This window comes from Tamandua tetradactyla, chromosome 7 (genome assembly GCF_023851605.1).
Source record: "Tamandua tetradactyla isolate mTamTet1 chromosome 7, mTamTet1.pri, whole genome shotgun sequence".
NCBI lineage: Eukaryota > Metazoa > Chordata > Mammalia > Pilosa > Myrmecophagidae > Tamandua > Tamandua tetradactyla.
This window is the reverse complement of record NC_135333.1, coordinates 89,386,776-89,402,272: the sequence shown is the minus strand read 5'-3', so window position 1 is coordinate 89,402,272 and position 15,497 is coordinate 89,386,776. Positions and strand designations below refer to the sequence as shown.

At 37.1% G+C, this 15,497-nt stretch overlaps 1 protein-coding gene and 1 pseudogene across 5 annotated transcripts in view; both read left to right on the top strand.

The window, feature by feature from the left end:
- The window catches only part of ITPR2 (inositol 1,4,5-trisphosphate receptor type 2), a 521,104-nt gene that overhangs the window by 417,236 nt on the left and 88,371 nt on the right, over positions 1-15,497 (top strand). For all 5 annotated transcript variants that reach the window (XM_077170358.1, XM_077170362.1, XM_077170360.1 and 2 more), the window contains 3 exons: positions 1,676-1,783; positions 3,786-3,978; positions 6,979-7,104. In XM_077170358.1, coding sequence (XP_077026473.1) covers positions 1,676-1,783; positions 3,786-3,978; positions 6,979-7,104 — 427 coding nt within the window. The remainder of the gene's footprint in view (positions 1-1,675; positions 1,784-3,785; positions 3,979-6,978; positions 7,105-15,497) is intronic.
- LOC143691611 (thioredoxin-related transmembrane protein 2 pseudogene) lies at positions 7,132-15,356 on the top strand (annotated as a pseudogene).

The following is a 15,497-nucleotide window of genomic DNA, read 5'->3' as shown; positions in this document are numbered from 1 at the left end:
ATGATTCCCAAGTCTTCATTTGATTAGACTTTTCAACAGTGTTTGGCACAGATAATTACTCACTCTGTCTCAAAATTCCTTCTTCTCCTGGCTGCCAGGACACCTAACTTTTGTTCCCACTTAGACCTCTTTTCTCTAAGCTGTCCCAGGTGCTCTCGTAAAGGCTCGTGATACCCATATACTGATGAGCCCCAAGGACAGGACTCTAGCTCAGACCTCTGCCCAGGACCTCTGATTAATATGTCTAACAGGTTGCTCAACATTTCCTTCTGGGTGCCTCATGGGCATCTAAAATTTCATGTGTCCAAAGCCAAACCCTGATTCTCTTCTTCTAAATATGCTCCTCCTGCATTTTTCCTTAGTAAATGGCATTTAGAGGCTCAGAATGATTATCTTGGAGTTGACTCCTCTGTTTCTCTCATGCCCCAGATCCAGTTAGTCACAGATCATGCCGATTTGCCTTCAAGAATTGGTAATTTATTGCCACTGTATTTGGCTATATAGATTCTGGATTACTGTTTAAAATTTATCTCCATTCTTTTCCATCATCAATTTGCATTACAATCTCATAAATAAAGCGATTTATTTGTTACTCTGTAATGTTGAAAATAATACTGACACAGGAACCAGATTGCCTAAATTTGAAACTGGCTCTACCATTTTGTACTTAACCTGGAAAAGTCTATTACTTTCTCTGTGCCTCACTTTCCTCATCTGTAAAATGGAGATAATTATAGTGTTTACCACAGTATTTCTGACAAGGATCAAATGAAATCAGGTACTTCATGTGCTTTAGATGATGCCTGGCACAGAGCAAGCAGCAGAGACTGTTTGAGAAGTAGAAGAATTATATGCCAGAGCCTATGTTACGAGAGGCTCTCAGGGAACCTGAGGCATAAATGGAATATTTGAAAGGTCAAAGATATTACAAGATTTCAGGAATTGTTCAAAACAACTATAAAAAAAAACATCTCAGAGTAGTACATGTTAACTACATGAGAGAAAACTCACCAAAAAATTTCATAGTCAAGGGAGAGAGAAAAATCACTCCTACCAATAGCAGTTTAAAACATCTTATAGTTAAATCTCTGTCTTTTAAATGCTCAGTTTTGATTACAATAAACCTAAGATCTATATCTATAAAGGGACATACAAAGGTGCAGGAGAAAAACAAGGTTAGTACAAACTACTAATGCAGAACTTGTTAGATGCCCCTTCTGAGGGGCAGCTTCCTGTTTATATGTAGATATGAAGGGATCATTAAATGTCAACTATCATACTGTTAACCAAGTTGTTTTATATTGTTACATGCAGTATAAATTTATTATAGGAAATATCAATTATTTATCACTGTGACGTTTCCTGTTCCACAAGAAATGCACAGTTATGCATTTATTGAAGATATAAATTTAGTCTAACAAATGTTAATTGAGCACCCACTCTAGGTAAGGCCGTCTTCTCATGCTAAGGACATGTGTATCTCCAAATATACATGGAAGAGTGCTGTAGTAATAACAGCTGATCCTTGTTATTTCCTTATTTGTAGCTCTCCAATAGACTACTCTCTTGAAGTGATTGCCGCTATCCGCAGAGCTTTGAAGTTCTGTGGAATTTCAAATATAACCCCAGAAAAGGAGGAAAAAAGACCTCAAACCTTTATGTTCTTGCCTTTTAGTTGGCCCGCCACAATAAGCTGTTGCAACAGATGCTCAAACCGGGCTCCGATCCAGATGAAGGGGACGACGCCTTAAAGTATTATGCCAACCACACTGCCCAGATAGAGGTAATGATCTGTTATTATCTGAAAGAGAGAGACCAACTGTGGATATAAGTTTACTTTATACTTCAAACCATTTTCATAGTTTTTTTCCTTAAACAATGAAGCAGAATTGATAGATTTAAACTGTAAAAGTACATATTAGAAGATAAGATATGCATGCTCTTTAAGAAATTGGAGTGCACGTATTTCAAAGTTGCCTTTTTACCTCTTTTTATCTGAGCTGCATACTATATGTAAATTTTCTTTTGCATTTAATAGAATGTTTGTTTGATTTTTGGTGATAAAAGCAGTTGTTGCCGAGCAGTGATGTTTTAGAGACCGGATTATTGTAATAGAAGGTATCATTCAAGAAAAGTTTTCTTTTAAAAATTGTAGACAGTGTATTAAAATAGAGCTTTCTGTGTTTAAGAAAGTATTCAGAAGTGAAGGAAACACAGCAGGCACTAGTAAAGTTTTCAGATTGATAGCATAAACTGGATTGATTTAACAGTTTCCATTTTCAGTATGCAGCAATCAACCACCCACCAACCATAACTGAGACATTTAATGGCTGGTGGCAGTGTATGAGTTGTGGGTCACCGTGGACTTAGCATGTGTTGGGGGACCATCTGGCTATCATTTACTAGCTATGGTATAATTTTGACACTGATTAACAGAGCTAATCAGTAGAAGTAAGCAGAGCAGCTGATGCTTGTCAGTCTTAATTTACATTCACTCTTAATTTACCTTCATACATTCATTTGATTTGGAAGATATTTTAGTTTTCATCAGAGTACATGATAGGCATCGCTGCTGTTAACTCTTGGGATATATAATCACTGATTCATATTGTTCACTAGTGTCAAACTTTTGGAATAATGAACAGCGTTACCTTGTGTCACAAAGCAGATACTTACTCATATTGGTAAACATTAATAGTACTGCAGTTCTGGAACTGCAGTTAACTTAGTGGAACCTAAGAGCTGTATGGGCAGCAAAAACATTGCTTTCTTTATCTGTTACTCAGGAACTGGGATGATAAAAACATTAGGAAGTTGGAGAAATTGATATAAATAGATCATTGTACCATGAAGATCCTCAGGAAGGTTCCAGATAGTGAAGTACAAAACTAGGTGATCAGACAATAGCAGGTTGAGTCGGCAGACCAAAGGAAGGGGTTTGGGTAAATACCTGTGGGTTGAGAGACAGGGAGCTATTATTTGAGGTTGGACTTGTATTGGTTCCCAACAGTGAGGAAATATTTAGCTGTAAATACAGGCAATATATGTTCACCAAGCATTTACTCTGTACCAGTTCACACATATGATTCTGTATAGTAAGTGTATAAACAAAGGGCCAAGGAAATGTAGAGAAAACAGTAGCTGTTGCAGGGGAATTTCAGCAGAGTAGGTCACTATTAAGACTATACTAAAGATGAGGAGAAGTTTCCTCTACACTAAGGATTGGACAGGGTACTTCATGTGGAAGAAACCAAACAATGAGAAGGTATGAAAAAATATAGGAGGTTTAGGAAAGGGGTGGCTTTTTCAAAAGATTACTCTGGTTGCTGTTTGAAGAAAGGATTGGAAAAGAGAATGGGGCAGAGTAGATGTGGGTAGATGAGATAGGAAGAGATTATAATAGCAAAGGTGAGAGATGGTCATACTGAAGTGACTAGGTTGCTATACTGGGATATATATATACTCAATGGTGTGTTTAAGGTTATCCTATCACTTCCTAATTAAGACTCCCTTAGTTCTATGATGTATGCCATGAAAATAAAGATGGGCGGCTAATCCATAAAGAAGGAAAGATTTTGATTTTTTGTTGTTTATAACAAAATACAGTATTATTTAAAGGAAAAAATTTGTAGTACAATAATGGACTATTTTAGATATTTCAAGCTTGCACATTTTTATCATAATTGAATGCACAGCATATGCAGCATAAACTTATGCTGAAAACCAAAAATGGTCTAAGACTGAGATGTCTAAAAAGCTAAAAGAGATGCAAATTAATGTTTCAGATTGTCCGTCATGATAGGACTATGGAACAAATAGTTTTTCCTGTCCCCAATATATGTGAATATCTTACCCGAGAATCCAAGTGCCGTGTGTTCAATACAACCGAAAGGGATGAACAAGGAAGTAAAGTGAATGACTTTTTCCAACAAACAGAAGATCTCTACAGTGAAATGAAGTGGCAGAAGAAAATCAGGAGTAAGTACTGTAGCTCACAATAACTAAAATGGTTAGTTTTGAGCATAAAGGTAAACACATTGGTACTTTGGGAACACATGACAGTCTGTTTTAATTCCTTGACAGTCTGATGTTTCAGAAATCATGTGTAGACTCAAGAGTGTAAGCTCAGTCTACATCTGGAGGTGAGACACCTGTGGCTTAATGAAAACAGAGAACACGAACTGTGTAGATCATCTTTTAGTGATGATCCTTTAGTTTTGTAAATATTATGAAATGCAGGTTCAAGCTGTACGTTTCAACTCTTGAATGCAAAGTTGAACAACTGCGGGTTTGAAGTCTTCAAATAGTCCCTGAATGACATTAATGATCAGTGAATACAATATAGAGACCAACCTAGCCTTCCAGTATCCTGTGCCTCAGCAGATTGTTCAAAGTTTTTCTTTTAATTCATTTTTCTTCTAATAGATTTTCTTTTAATGTATCTTTACCTCCCCAAAACAGACAAATTAAAAATTGTGTTGCACTTGTATTCAAATAGAGCAATGTTATAATTTTACAATTTAGAATTAGCATAATATAATTCTATTATTTATATTATTTATATCTCAGGTACAAGTTTAAATCTGTTTGGAAGAACTGCATTTTTAATTTTAATTTAGTTCCTTTTCCCAGATAAGGAGTACCATGATTTTTTAACAAAAAGTGATAAGATGAAACTCTTGATTGGGCCTCTTCTGACTTTTGGTAATATTTTCCAGGCAAGCAGGCATATATGCTTTCAAAATCTCCACTCAACAGAGTGTCATCATTCCAGTTTTCTAGGAACTTTAATGGGTATATGTTTACTACTTTAAGTTTGGAACTCAAGAAACACCACCTTTGATTATAAGATTGTAGCATGCATTTTTCAGGTTTTCTTAGTAGAATACTTGAAAAATGAAGAAAGAAATTACTCTTCCTTAATATTTTACCATATGGAAGAACCCATGAAATTCAGTGAAAATTCTGGGTGTCCAAAAGATATATGAAAACACAATAATTTTCATTTGGGACATTTGAAAATCATCCATTTTTTTCGTTGACAAGTAAGTAAATTGAATAATGAATTAGTGCTTGTGGAGGCCAGTACTTTAAAAAAAAATACATATTTTGTCATTGATCAAAAAATAAATCTTAAAATAATCTCCAATTTACATTTTTCTTTAAAAGTTTGGAAGCAATTTATTATGAGATTATAAGCAGAATCTAATTCACTTGATGGCTTTACAAGTAAGTAAGGATTTATTATTACAAATGTATGCACCAACAGCTTTTAATTTTGTCTTAACATGCTGCTTTTAAAAATGAGACTCCTATCCCCAAATGATGAAGATGCAGATGTTTACAATTTATTACATACTAGATGCCAGGATAATCATAGAAAGACTAATATGAGATCATAAGAAAAATAAAAAGTTAAGTTTAATTGTACTAAAATCAAAGTTGGTTTTAATGTCATTGGTGTGCTAAGACCAATACATATCTTCAAACAGTAATCTTTCTTTAGGGTCATGTTTTAAAATTTCAGCCCATTTTTTAAAACAGACTTGAATAACCTATAGTAATATTTTACAATAGCATGTTGCCTTTAGAAATTCAGAGTGTGTTTATGTTTGTAGCATTAAGAAACAGCATCCCCTCAGCCCTCAGTCCTCATCTGTGCCCTGTGAGTGGTAGAGATGGGTTTTGGATGTTCCATTCCAAGAGAAGGAAAGCAAGATATGGGAGTACAGTTTGTAAGAAAATGGCAAGCTCCAGATTGGAATTCAGAGGACATAAATCTGAAAGGTTTATTATATCTGTTTGAAAATGGTCATTCCTTTCCCCTTCCATTAGATCTGGTATTTTAATCCCAGTGTTAACTTAATTAAGGGTTAGAGAGACTAGGTAGGGCCTGAATGAATCCTGGGGGTGTCCAGGGCTGGCCAATAAAATTGGCTCCCTCTCAAACTGGTATTCTTTGCATAATTTCAATTATTTAATTGAAGTGGAAATAACTATTATTGTTATTTTTTTCATGGGCAAGCTCCGGGAATAACTGATTTTTTCGTCATGTAAAATGTATTCAGTAGATGCATTTGCTAATTACTTCCAACAACAGACACAGAATCCCTTTTCTGGAAATTTCCAATAAAGCCTATTCCACTTATTATTGGTTATTTATTTTTTTTAAGTTTCAGTCTAGTAACATATATACAACCTAAAATTTATCCTGTTAACCACATTCAAATATTGTATCTTTCATTTTCTTCCGCTGTTTCAAACCTAGCAAGTTCTTAGGAAACATAGGGTTTAAAATTTTGATAATATTATAAATCATTAGTTCCCAGTAATGGTACTACTCCATGCTATTCAGTTTCAGAGTTTCAGGCCACTGTGTCTGTGGCACAAGAATTGTCATCAGAGATACATCTGTGCTAGTGAGAGGTTTCATATTTTTGACTTTAAGATATAGGAGTGGGAACAATCCACCAATTTTAATTAAATTGTACAGTAATGTACCCATTCTGTTGAAAGGGGATCCTAAGGCAGCCCCCAAACTGTCTCCACCTAATCTCCTCTGGAGATAGATTAGAGGAAATTATTATAAAATCATTTTTTCTTTTCATCTTATACAACTGAAAAATTACCTTTCTAGAGTGAATTAGGGGTAAATTGGCTAAAAGATAACAGAAAGACGCAACTGGAGAATACCCTTGCAATACTGTTGACTCTTTTTTTTTTGCATGGGCAGGCACTGGAAATCGAACCCGGTCTCAGGCATGGCAGGCAAGAGCTCTGCCACTGAGCCACCGTGGCCCATCCTACTGTTGACTTTTTAATAACCCTTGTAAAATGTCTCCATATGAAATATTTATTTAAATTTCCTTTTATAGTAGTTTACAAAAAATACAGTTAGTAGGGTATTTTTGTAGGGCTTCTGTATTCAAATCAAAATTTATTTTTTTGTTCTTTCCCGTTGCACTTCTCCTCTACCAGATAACCCTGCACTGTTCTGGTTCTCAAGACACATCTCTCTCTGGGGCAGCATTTCCTTCAACCTTGCTGTGTTCATCAATTTAGCAGTTGCTCTTTTCTACCCATTTGGGGATGATGGAGATGAAGGCAAGTGCTTGTTTTTCTTTAAAATTCAAAACTTTAGAGTTCTAAAAATAATACTCTTAACACTTTCCTATCTAGAGTTCAAAATAAGAATAATATAATTCTTGTTAAATAGATTTTTACATATTCATTGTAAGTAGAGTTTGATGGTGGAGAGAATATCATGGCTGATAAGGAAGACAGAAAATAGTCAATAGAGTTTTTTTTAAGTTCATATACGAAAGAGCTGTTAAAGCTATGTGTTATGTATTGTCAAATGAAGTAATGAAAATATTTTGTTATTGCTGCCTACTTATTACCACCTAAATCTTTATATTGTACTTATCATCTCAACTATAAAGATATATGGAAAAAATGAGGGTTATAAGCCAACATATTAATTGTGATTGCCTTAAATAATAGAATTTTTATTTTACTTTCTTCTCTTTGCTTTCTTTCATGTCCAAACTTTCTATAATGACCTGAAAAAAAATCCTGAGTTTTTAATGCTATATCAGGAATAATAAAGAGAAAATTAAACATTTATAATCTCAAGCTTCAAAATGTATAGCCTAAGACAGAATATAATAGTAGGGAAATAAAGGATATTGACTATCATATTAATATCTTTAAACTAATAATATGTGTTATACAGAACAAAGAGCAAGGGAAATTATCCCAAATTAAGTAGATTGGGGAAAATAGAAGTATGGCAAAAAGTGAAACTGTGGAAATTAATTTTTTTTAACTTTGGCCAAGTGCACAGAAAAATATATTACAGGCTTGGGATGCAGTCCGTTAAATAGTATTAGAATGGGTATAGAAAAATAGTTTGGTACAAAGGATGAGAGAAATCAGCAAATAATAATCACAAAGTGCTTTTATAGCTCGTCTGCTCATAATGTTATTGTGAGAATTTAGTAAGTTGCTCTAGGTAAAGAATTTAGAGTGGTGCTTAGTAAGCATTTGATAAAGCTTAGTAGTAGTTTATACTAGTAGTAATAATAATAGTTCTAGTCATAGTGGTAGTAGTTACTGTTACAAGGTAAATATTCATACTGTAAAGGAAACCTAGTGAAAGGGGTGATCTGATGAGAGCAACAGGTATTAAGCCTATTTCAGATGAGCTGGAAGTGATCAGAAAGGGAAGTCAGAGTCCAGTAATTTCACAAGTTCATTGCAGATGTCATAGATATCAAATTCCTAAACTGTAGCTGTGATCTGAGTGGTTATGAATAAAGTGTGTGTGTGTGTGTGTGTGTGTGTGGTTTTGGTTTTTGTTTTAAGATACATCAACGATGATAAGATGGAAATAATTGGCAAGGAAAGGATGTGTGCGTTAAATAACAGTAAAAAATATTTGACCACCATTGTGGGGAAGTTGAAAATACACAGAAAAATGGAACAGCTTCTTTTTACTGAGTGTCGTCTCATTTAGTGATGATGTGGAAGAATGTAACTCTTGTGAGGGGAAAAGTCCAGCGTGGAAAGGTACAGGATAGTGTTGCCTGAACCAAGAACCCCTGAGAGTAGATTGTAGAATCCCATTTAATAGAAGCATAAAGTCTTAGAGGTGGGAAGAATTATGGAAATCCTCTATTAAATGATGATTTAAAACAAGGGGTTACTATTTTAAAGCCTTATTTGGCAGGTGAAGAGATGGAGACCCACAAGGCTAAAAAAAAAAAAGTGGCAGATCTTGAAATAGAAATCCATCCATTTGTCTCCAGTCCAGGACCTTTCTATATGGATGATTGGATTGGAAGCATATAGATAATATGTGCCCCTTCATACAGGAGATAACTTTCCCTGAGCCCCATCCCATGATATCCCTCACCTGACTATCAGAATCAATGTATATAGCCTCTGCTGCCACCTGTTGTACATGGAATATAGTGATGATGGGAAATGCCACCCAACTGACATTTCTGCTCTTTACTCATTCTGGAGAAGGCAGATGATGTGATCTCTAGTAATAGTTATGATAGTAATGTTAACAATAATAGCAGCAGCTAAATTATTTACCACTTAGACTGGATTAAACTTAGTGCTAAGCACTTCACAGACATAATTTTATTGAATCATCCTGTCAATCCTATAAAGTAAGTACTCTTAATTGTGCCATTTTTACAGATGAAGAATATAAGGGTTAGGAAGATTTGGCCCATACTTCTGGACTGGAGTCCGGGAATATGTATTTTTTAAAATCTTCTCAGTTATATCTGATGCAAATTGTCCTTGCACAAGCACTTGAAAACTACTGAAAAAGGAAGGTTTGGAGTAAGAAATAAGGCTAATGAAAACAACACAGGAAACATGGTACCCCATTATCAGGTGCAGATGCAGATTTTACTCTTAAAAGAGAACTCGGTAGAGGTTAATAGTGGCGTTTTAATCTCAGAGTGTCAAACTTGGGTGTGAGATGGTGCTTAGAAGGAAACGAAAGCCTAAGCTAACATTTTAGCAAAATGGTAGCCCAAAGTTATTACTGGGTCTGCTGATTACAGGTCTGGCTGAATTACTTAGTATGACTCCATGAATAACCTTTAAATTTTGGCCGACATTGGCTCAGTCTCCAACCTTCATTTATAGACTGTACTTAGCTGGGAAAGCTGAGGAAACAAAACTCAAGACTAATAAGCATACTTGGCCTGTCTGGAGAAGGGAAGTTGTATTCCGGAGGTGCAAACTCTCTGATGTGGGATTTTCTCAAACATAGGCTAAATGATTACATGCCTGGAGCACTTTGAGGTAATTTGAAGATAGATTAGATGACCATTAATATTCCTTCCATGAAGTGCTCAAAAAATGATGGGGACACGTCAAAGAACACAGGAGCCAAAACTGAAGGGACTCCTGATGGCCAAATCTGAGACAATTTGATTAAAAAATAAATATTAATAGTAATGCATCCCAACCCATAGAATAAAATAAGAATCCATGAGTCCATATAAATTCATTATTTAATAAATAAGTAAGAAAGGAATATTCTTCCTTAAAATAGTATGCCAATTAATAAATGTGGAAGCAATAATGGAGGTAGAATATCACAATTTGACAAACAATAGAAAAATAAGGGTAATTAACAGATGCTAAAATTAATGGATGAAGGTATAATAAGAAATGGGATATTTATTTAGCCTGTAAGTGCCTCCTCACAATGTACTTATTAATTACAAATGAAACTTCAAAAATGTAGAAATCAGCCACAAGACCTGAAAAGATGGCAGACCTCACACCTTTAATTGCTCTGGTATTTGGTGCCACAAGTTTCACGATGACTTGCCCGACCTTTCTACCTTCTGTCAACCCTGCTCTCTGCCCCCTTCCTGCTCGTGAGGAAGCTTCTGCCAGTGTGCAATGGTCTCTTCACCACAACGTGAAGATGGTAACCCAGGGGACTTTGACTGGAGTGAAGTAGAGATCCTGAAATTTCTCAGTGCTGTTGTGATGATGAAGAACTGCAGGTCCGTCATCGTGGAGCCACATATCGGCAACATCTTCATGTTTAGCAAAGTGGCCAATGCTGTTCTTTTCTTCCTCCTGAATGTTCACTGGGCCTTCTTTACATCACATTCTGCGTAGTGTTCCTGATGATGGACAAGCCCTACCCCCACCCCTGAGCACATGAAATACTTCAGTGATGAAACCATTGAAGAAGACCTGGACAAGAGGGCCACCGGGATTGTGGAGTTCTTTGCCAATTGGTGTAATGATGGCCAGTCATTTGCTCCTATCTAGGCTGACCTCCCCCTCAAGTACAACTGTACAGGGCTAAATTTTGGGAAGGTGGATGTTGGACGCTACACAGATTCAGTACATGGTACAAAATGAACACAGCACCCCTCACTAAGCAGCTCCCTACCCTGGTCCTGTTCCAGGGTGACAAGGAAATAATGCAGTGGCCACAGATTGACATGAAAGGACGTGCTGTTCTTGGACCTTTTCTGAGAAGAATGTGATCTGAGAATTTAACTTGAATGAGCTATACCAGCAGGCCAAGAAGCTGCCAAGGGCTGGAGACGGTATCCCTGAGGAGCAGCCTGAGGCCTCCCCACCACTGTGCCAGATGGGGAAAGCAAGAAGGACAAATAGGATGCTCACCTACCATACTCCCTCTTCTTTCAGTCTCTTCTCAGGCACCTTTGAGGCTCTGCCCCTTCTTAGCCACCAGCCTTGCCTGACACCACAGCCTTTTGTTATTTATGTTTTTCCTGGTTGGCTTTGCCTGGTACAGCATGGAACTGCTTCTGATTTTAAAGAGGCGTGCAGAGATTGTCAGGCATCTGGGGAGGCCTTCCCCTGTGGCAGCCAGCTATTTCCCAGAGAAAGGAACAACTGAAAATGGTTTCCCTCCAAGTTCAGATTTTTTTTTTCCTGTTTACACCTGGCTTGGGTCAGTGTGTCAACTGCAGCCAGTCACACATCTTCACCACTCTGTGGTTTCATTATTCCTCTTGGTAGACGTCCACAGGCTACTTAGATCAAACCCCAATATAAGGTGCTGGGAGGACAGAGTCAGCCCTAAGATTTTCCCTTATAGGCCTCCAGGACACTTGTTTCCTTAGACCTGTCTAGGCTTGGTCTATGGCCTATATATTATATTAAAAGCATAAACTTCACTTTGCTGCGGGTCCTGAGGAGAAATTTTTAACCACAGAATTTTCCTCAACAAAAATGGTAATGAGTAATTCCCCTATTTTAAAGGAGTTGGGAGGAGGGGAAATAGAGGCTCTGTGTGGTGGGATGAGGAAGAGAAAGCTCCTGGATTGGAGTTTCATTTGCCCTCCTGCCCCCTATTCCCAGTTGGTGTTTCTACATAGTAGAGAGATTGGTATTTCCTTTTGAAAAAAAAAAAGTGTAGAAATCGTCTTAACTAAGTGATCAAAGTTCATGGTACCAGTATTGAGACACAGCAAAATCATGTGCCTCCTGATACCGTGAGCTGAGAAGGACATGACATTATTTGCCAAAAATGCATAACCTGAGGAAACATCAGACAAACTCAAAGCGAAGGACATACTACAAAATAAATGACCAGTACTCTTCAAAGGTGTAGAGTTTATGAGAGATAAAGAAATATTAAGAAACTCTTCCAAATTAAAATAGACTAAAGAAACATGACAACTAAACGCAACATGTGATACTGGAACCAGAAAAAGACAAAGTGGGGCAATTGGAGAAGTTTGAATAAGATCTATGGATTAGATAAAATCAGCCTTTTTGGTTAATTTCGTGATGTTGCTGATTGTAATGTGATTATATAAGGAGTTGACATTTGGGGAATCTAGGTGAAAGGTATATGGGAATTCTCTGCATTATTTTTGCAACTGTTATGTAAGTATGAACGGATTTAAAAATGAACAGTTAAAAACTAAAATATGAGGATTCCCTAACACCTGGGGTCAGTGATTCTATACCAGTCTCTTCTCTGCATCCTCTCTGTTCCCTCACCATGTTCAGAGACCTCAGGACCATATAGAGGTGTCCCTGGATTATGAGTGTGGTAAGGTGAGCTTTGTCATGTTGCCAAAAGTTCACTGATGTGTAGTTTCCTCTCATGCTCCTCCTTATCTCCTCTCAGAGCTCTCATTTGCTTTGAGCCCACCTTCTTAAGAATAACTAAGAGGATAGGCTCCCATCTGGGAGAATGTTAAAGCCCGAGGGGACTCCTGCCCTGGTGACATCTTGAATGAGACAAATCACTTATACCTCGCTGTCTTTAACTCCATTTTACCTTCATGAGATATAGCCATTCTATTATTTTTTTTAACATGGTGATAATAAGTACGTACATTTGTTTGTTTTATAAACAAATGTAATCTTTATATATGTATGTGTGTGTGTATATATATATATAAGATCTGATATAGAAGCTGATCATGAAATCTCCTGGTGAATCGTGGACCTGGAAGGAATATGTCCCCTCCCAGCCCCCCAGCCCTGACACACCCTACTCCAAGTCACAAAGGCCAGTGTTGCAGTGAGCACATTGCAACATTGGTCTAGCAGAGGAAAGGAGCGCTATTTCCTTTTTTCTCAGTGTATTTCTAACCTGATCACACTTGAGCTACTGGGAGTTACTTGTGCCCAAATATCTAGTTCGTGCTTGGGTTAAAATATTAATGGAGAGAGTGGTGTCCCTCCGTACCTAGGGTGGTGGTACATAATGATTAAAGGGAGGTATTTAAGGGGAAGGTGATTCTTAGAGGAACCGTTTCCCAGGCAGATTGAGAATCTCCTTTCATTGCCAGGCTTTGAAGAGTTGAGTTTGAATTTATTAAGAAATTCAGGTTTGTGTGGTTGTAGGTTTTGGTTTTAGTTTGTATTTACTGGGTTGCTTTTGTGGTTGTTTATTTAACATATGCTTCCCCGAAAAAAGAAACTCGTGCAGGGGTTGAAGAATGAGGCAAAGAATGAGGCTACATTGGTTGTGGCCGAAGCTGTCAGGGATGTCCACGCTGAAGGTGAAGATTGCCATGCCAACTGCCCTGGATTTCATCTGGCAAAGGCGTGCTAGTTAGTGGAGAAAACTGCAGCCACAGCATTTTCTTATTTCCCAATAGTATGTGATCTTTTTTAAAACAAGTCATGTTCAAAATTTAAGTATAACTTAATAATTCTTTTTTCCCTCAACTGCTTTATGTTAAAGATAATGAGCTCTGCAAGGTGATTTCAGTTTATTCAACTTAATAACAATGATCCAGGGGGGCACATGTGCTGGGCACTGAGCTAGACCTTTGGGGTGTCAAGAATAGAAGCTGTCCTCGTCCGCAAGGAACTCACAGTCTAGTCAAGGGACCAAGAAACATGTAGATACAATACTAAGGACTACCCATAGATTTATGTGTGGATGAATGCCGAGTCAACAGAACTGGGGTTGGGGGCATGGGGCGGGAAAGTATTGTGATGCTTTGTAGGAGGCAGAGGGATGGAGTGAGATGGGGAAGAAACAGCATGATCTATATAGGAAACTATAAGCAAGCCAGTGTTAAGTAGATAGCAGAGCTCTATCTGTGTGACTCGAAGTCTCCAATTTTGCTGTGTGAATTTTCTTTTATAAAGAACAAACTTAATAATTTCTAAGATTTAAAAATACATAGGGTTGGGCCAGCCATGGTGGCTCAGCAGGCGTCGATTCCAGGTGCTTGCCCATGTAAAAAAAAAAAAATGTGTAGGGTTAATTCTAAAAAATTCCACTCTAAAAATAATGCATGTTCATTATAGATAATTGATATGGATATAATATTTTAATAGAAAAGAGTCCCCCTACTCAGGATTAATGGGTAAACCTTGGCTTTGACAATGCATACTATCTTCTCTACCGTTTGTCAGAGAGAGTTTAGTTTCTTTTTTTGGCATTAAATCTTCCAATAAAAACAGTATGACCCCTTTTACAGAATATAATTACAAAGCTTGTTGTCAATTAATACCCCCTTTAAATGACTTCTAAGTTCATTTATTCATTTCACAAATACTCATTTAGCATTAAACTTTGTGCAAGGCACTATGCAAGGCACTCTAGGAGTTATTTCCACAAAGGGATCACAGGCTGAGTTTTTAGTACATGATTATCATTCCTTGCATAATCAAGGAGAAATCGGATAACCAGATGAAGGCTGGGAAAGTAGCCGAGATTTGGTTAGCTTTTGCAGAGTGGGACTATTCATCTATATCAAAGCTGAGACTTCCATAATAAGAATGTCACACCAAGTCATTGTTTATGAATTATACTGAAGACTCCAATGACTGGCCAAAAGTTGTTAAATGTCTGAAAATGGGGGGTGTTTAATATACTTAAGAGCAGGGTGCCACAATTTACTTACTTGCCCAAAACAAGCTCACAGAATGTGTTTTTGTTCATTCAGTTAATTGACAAATAGTTATTTGTTATTGTATGCCAGGCACTGCGATAGGCCCAGAGATGGAGCGTACGTTTGACAGTCCCAGTAAGCATGAGAGGAAGTTGAAGGCATTATTCTCTCTATGATCTCTTTGAAATCTATGAAGTCAAGACAGATGGCAGTCAGATTTTGGTAATCATAGAGTGCTTGCAAACCAGCATCATTAAAACATGAATTGGGTACCCATTTGTTAGCATTGCCAGAGGATTGGGATCAAAGGTAGTTTTCAGAGCGGTTTACCCTTTTACTAACCCCATTGTCAAAGAAATATGATTAGGTCAACAATTTGCCAATGGGTCAGATTGACTCGTTCTTCCCATCTGTCTTTCCTTGTTGCTTGGAAACAAGTTCCTCAACCCCTGCATGAGTTTCTTTTTGGGGGAAGAAGCATATGGTAAATAAACAACCACAAAAACAACCAAGCAAATAAAAACCAAAACCAAAACCTACAACCAGACAAACCTGGAAAGAAAGCTTGATAAGAATAAATATTGCAAAAAGAAGCATGTCTAA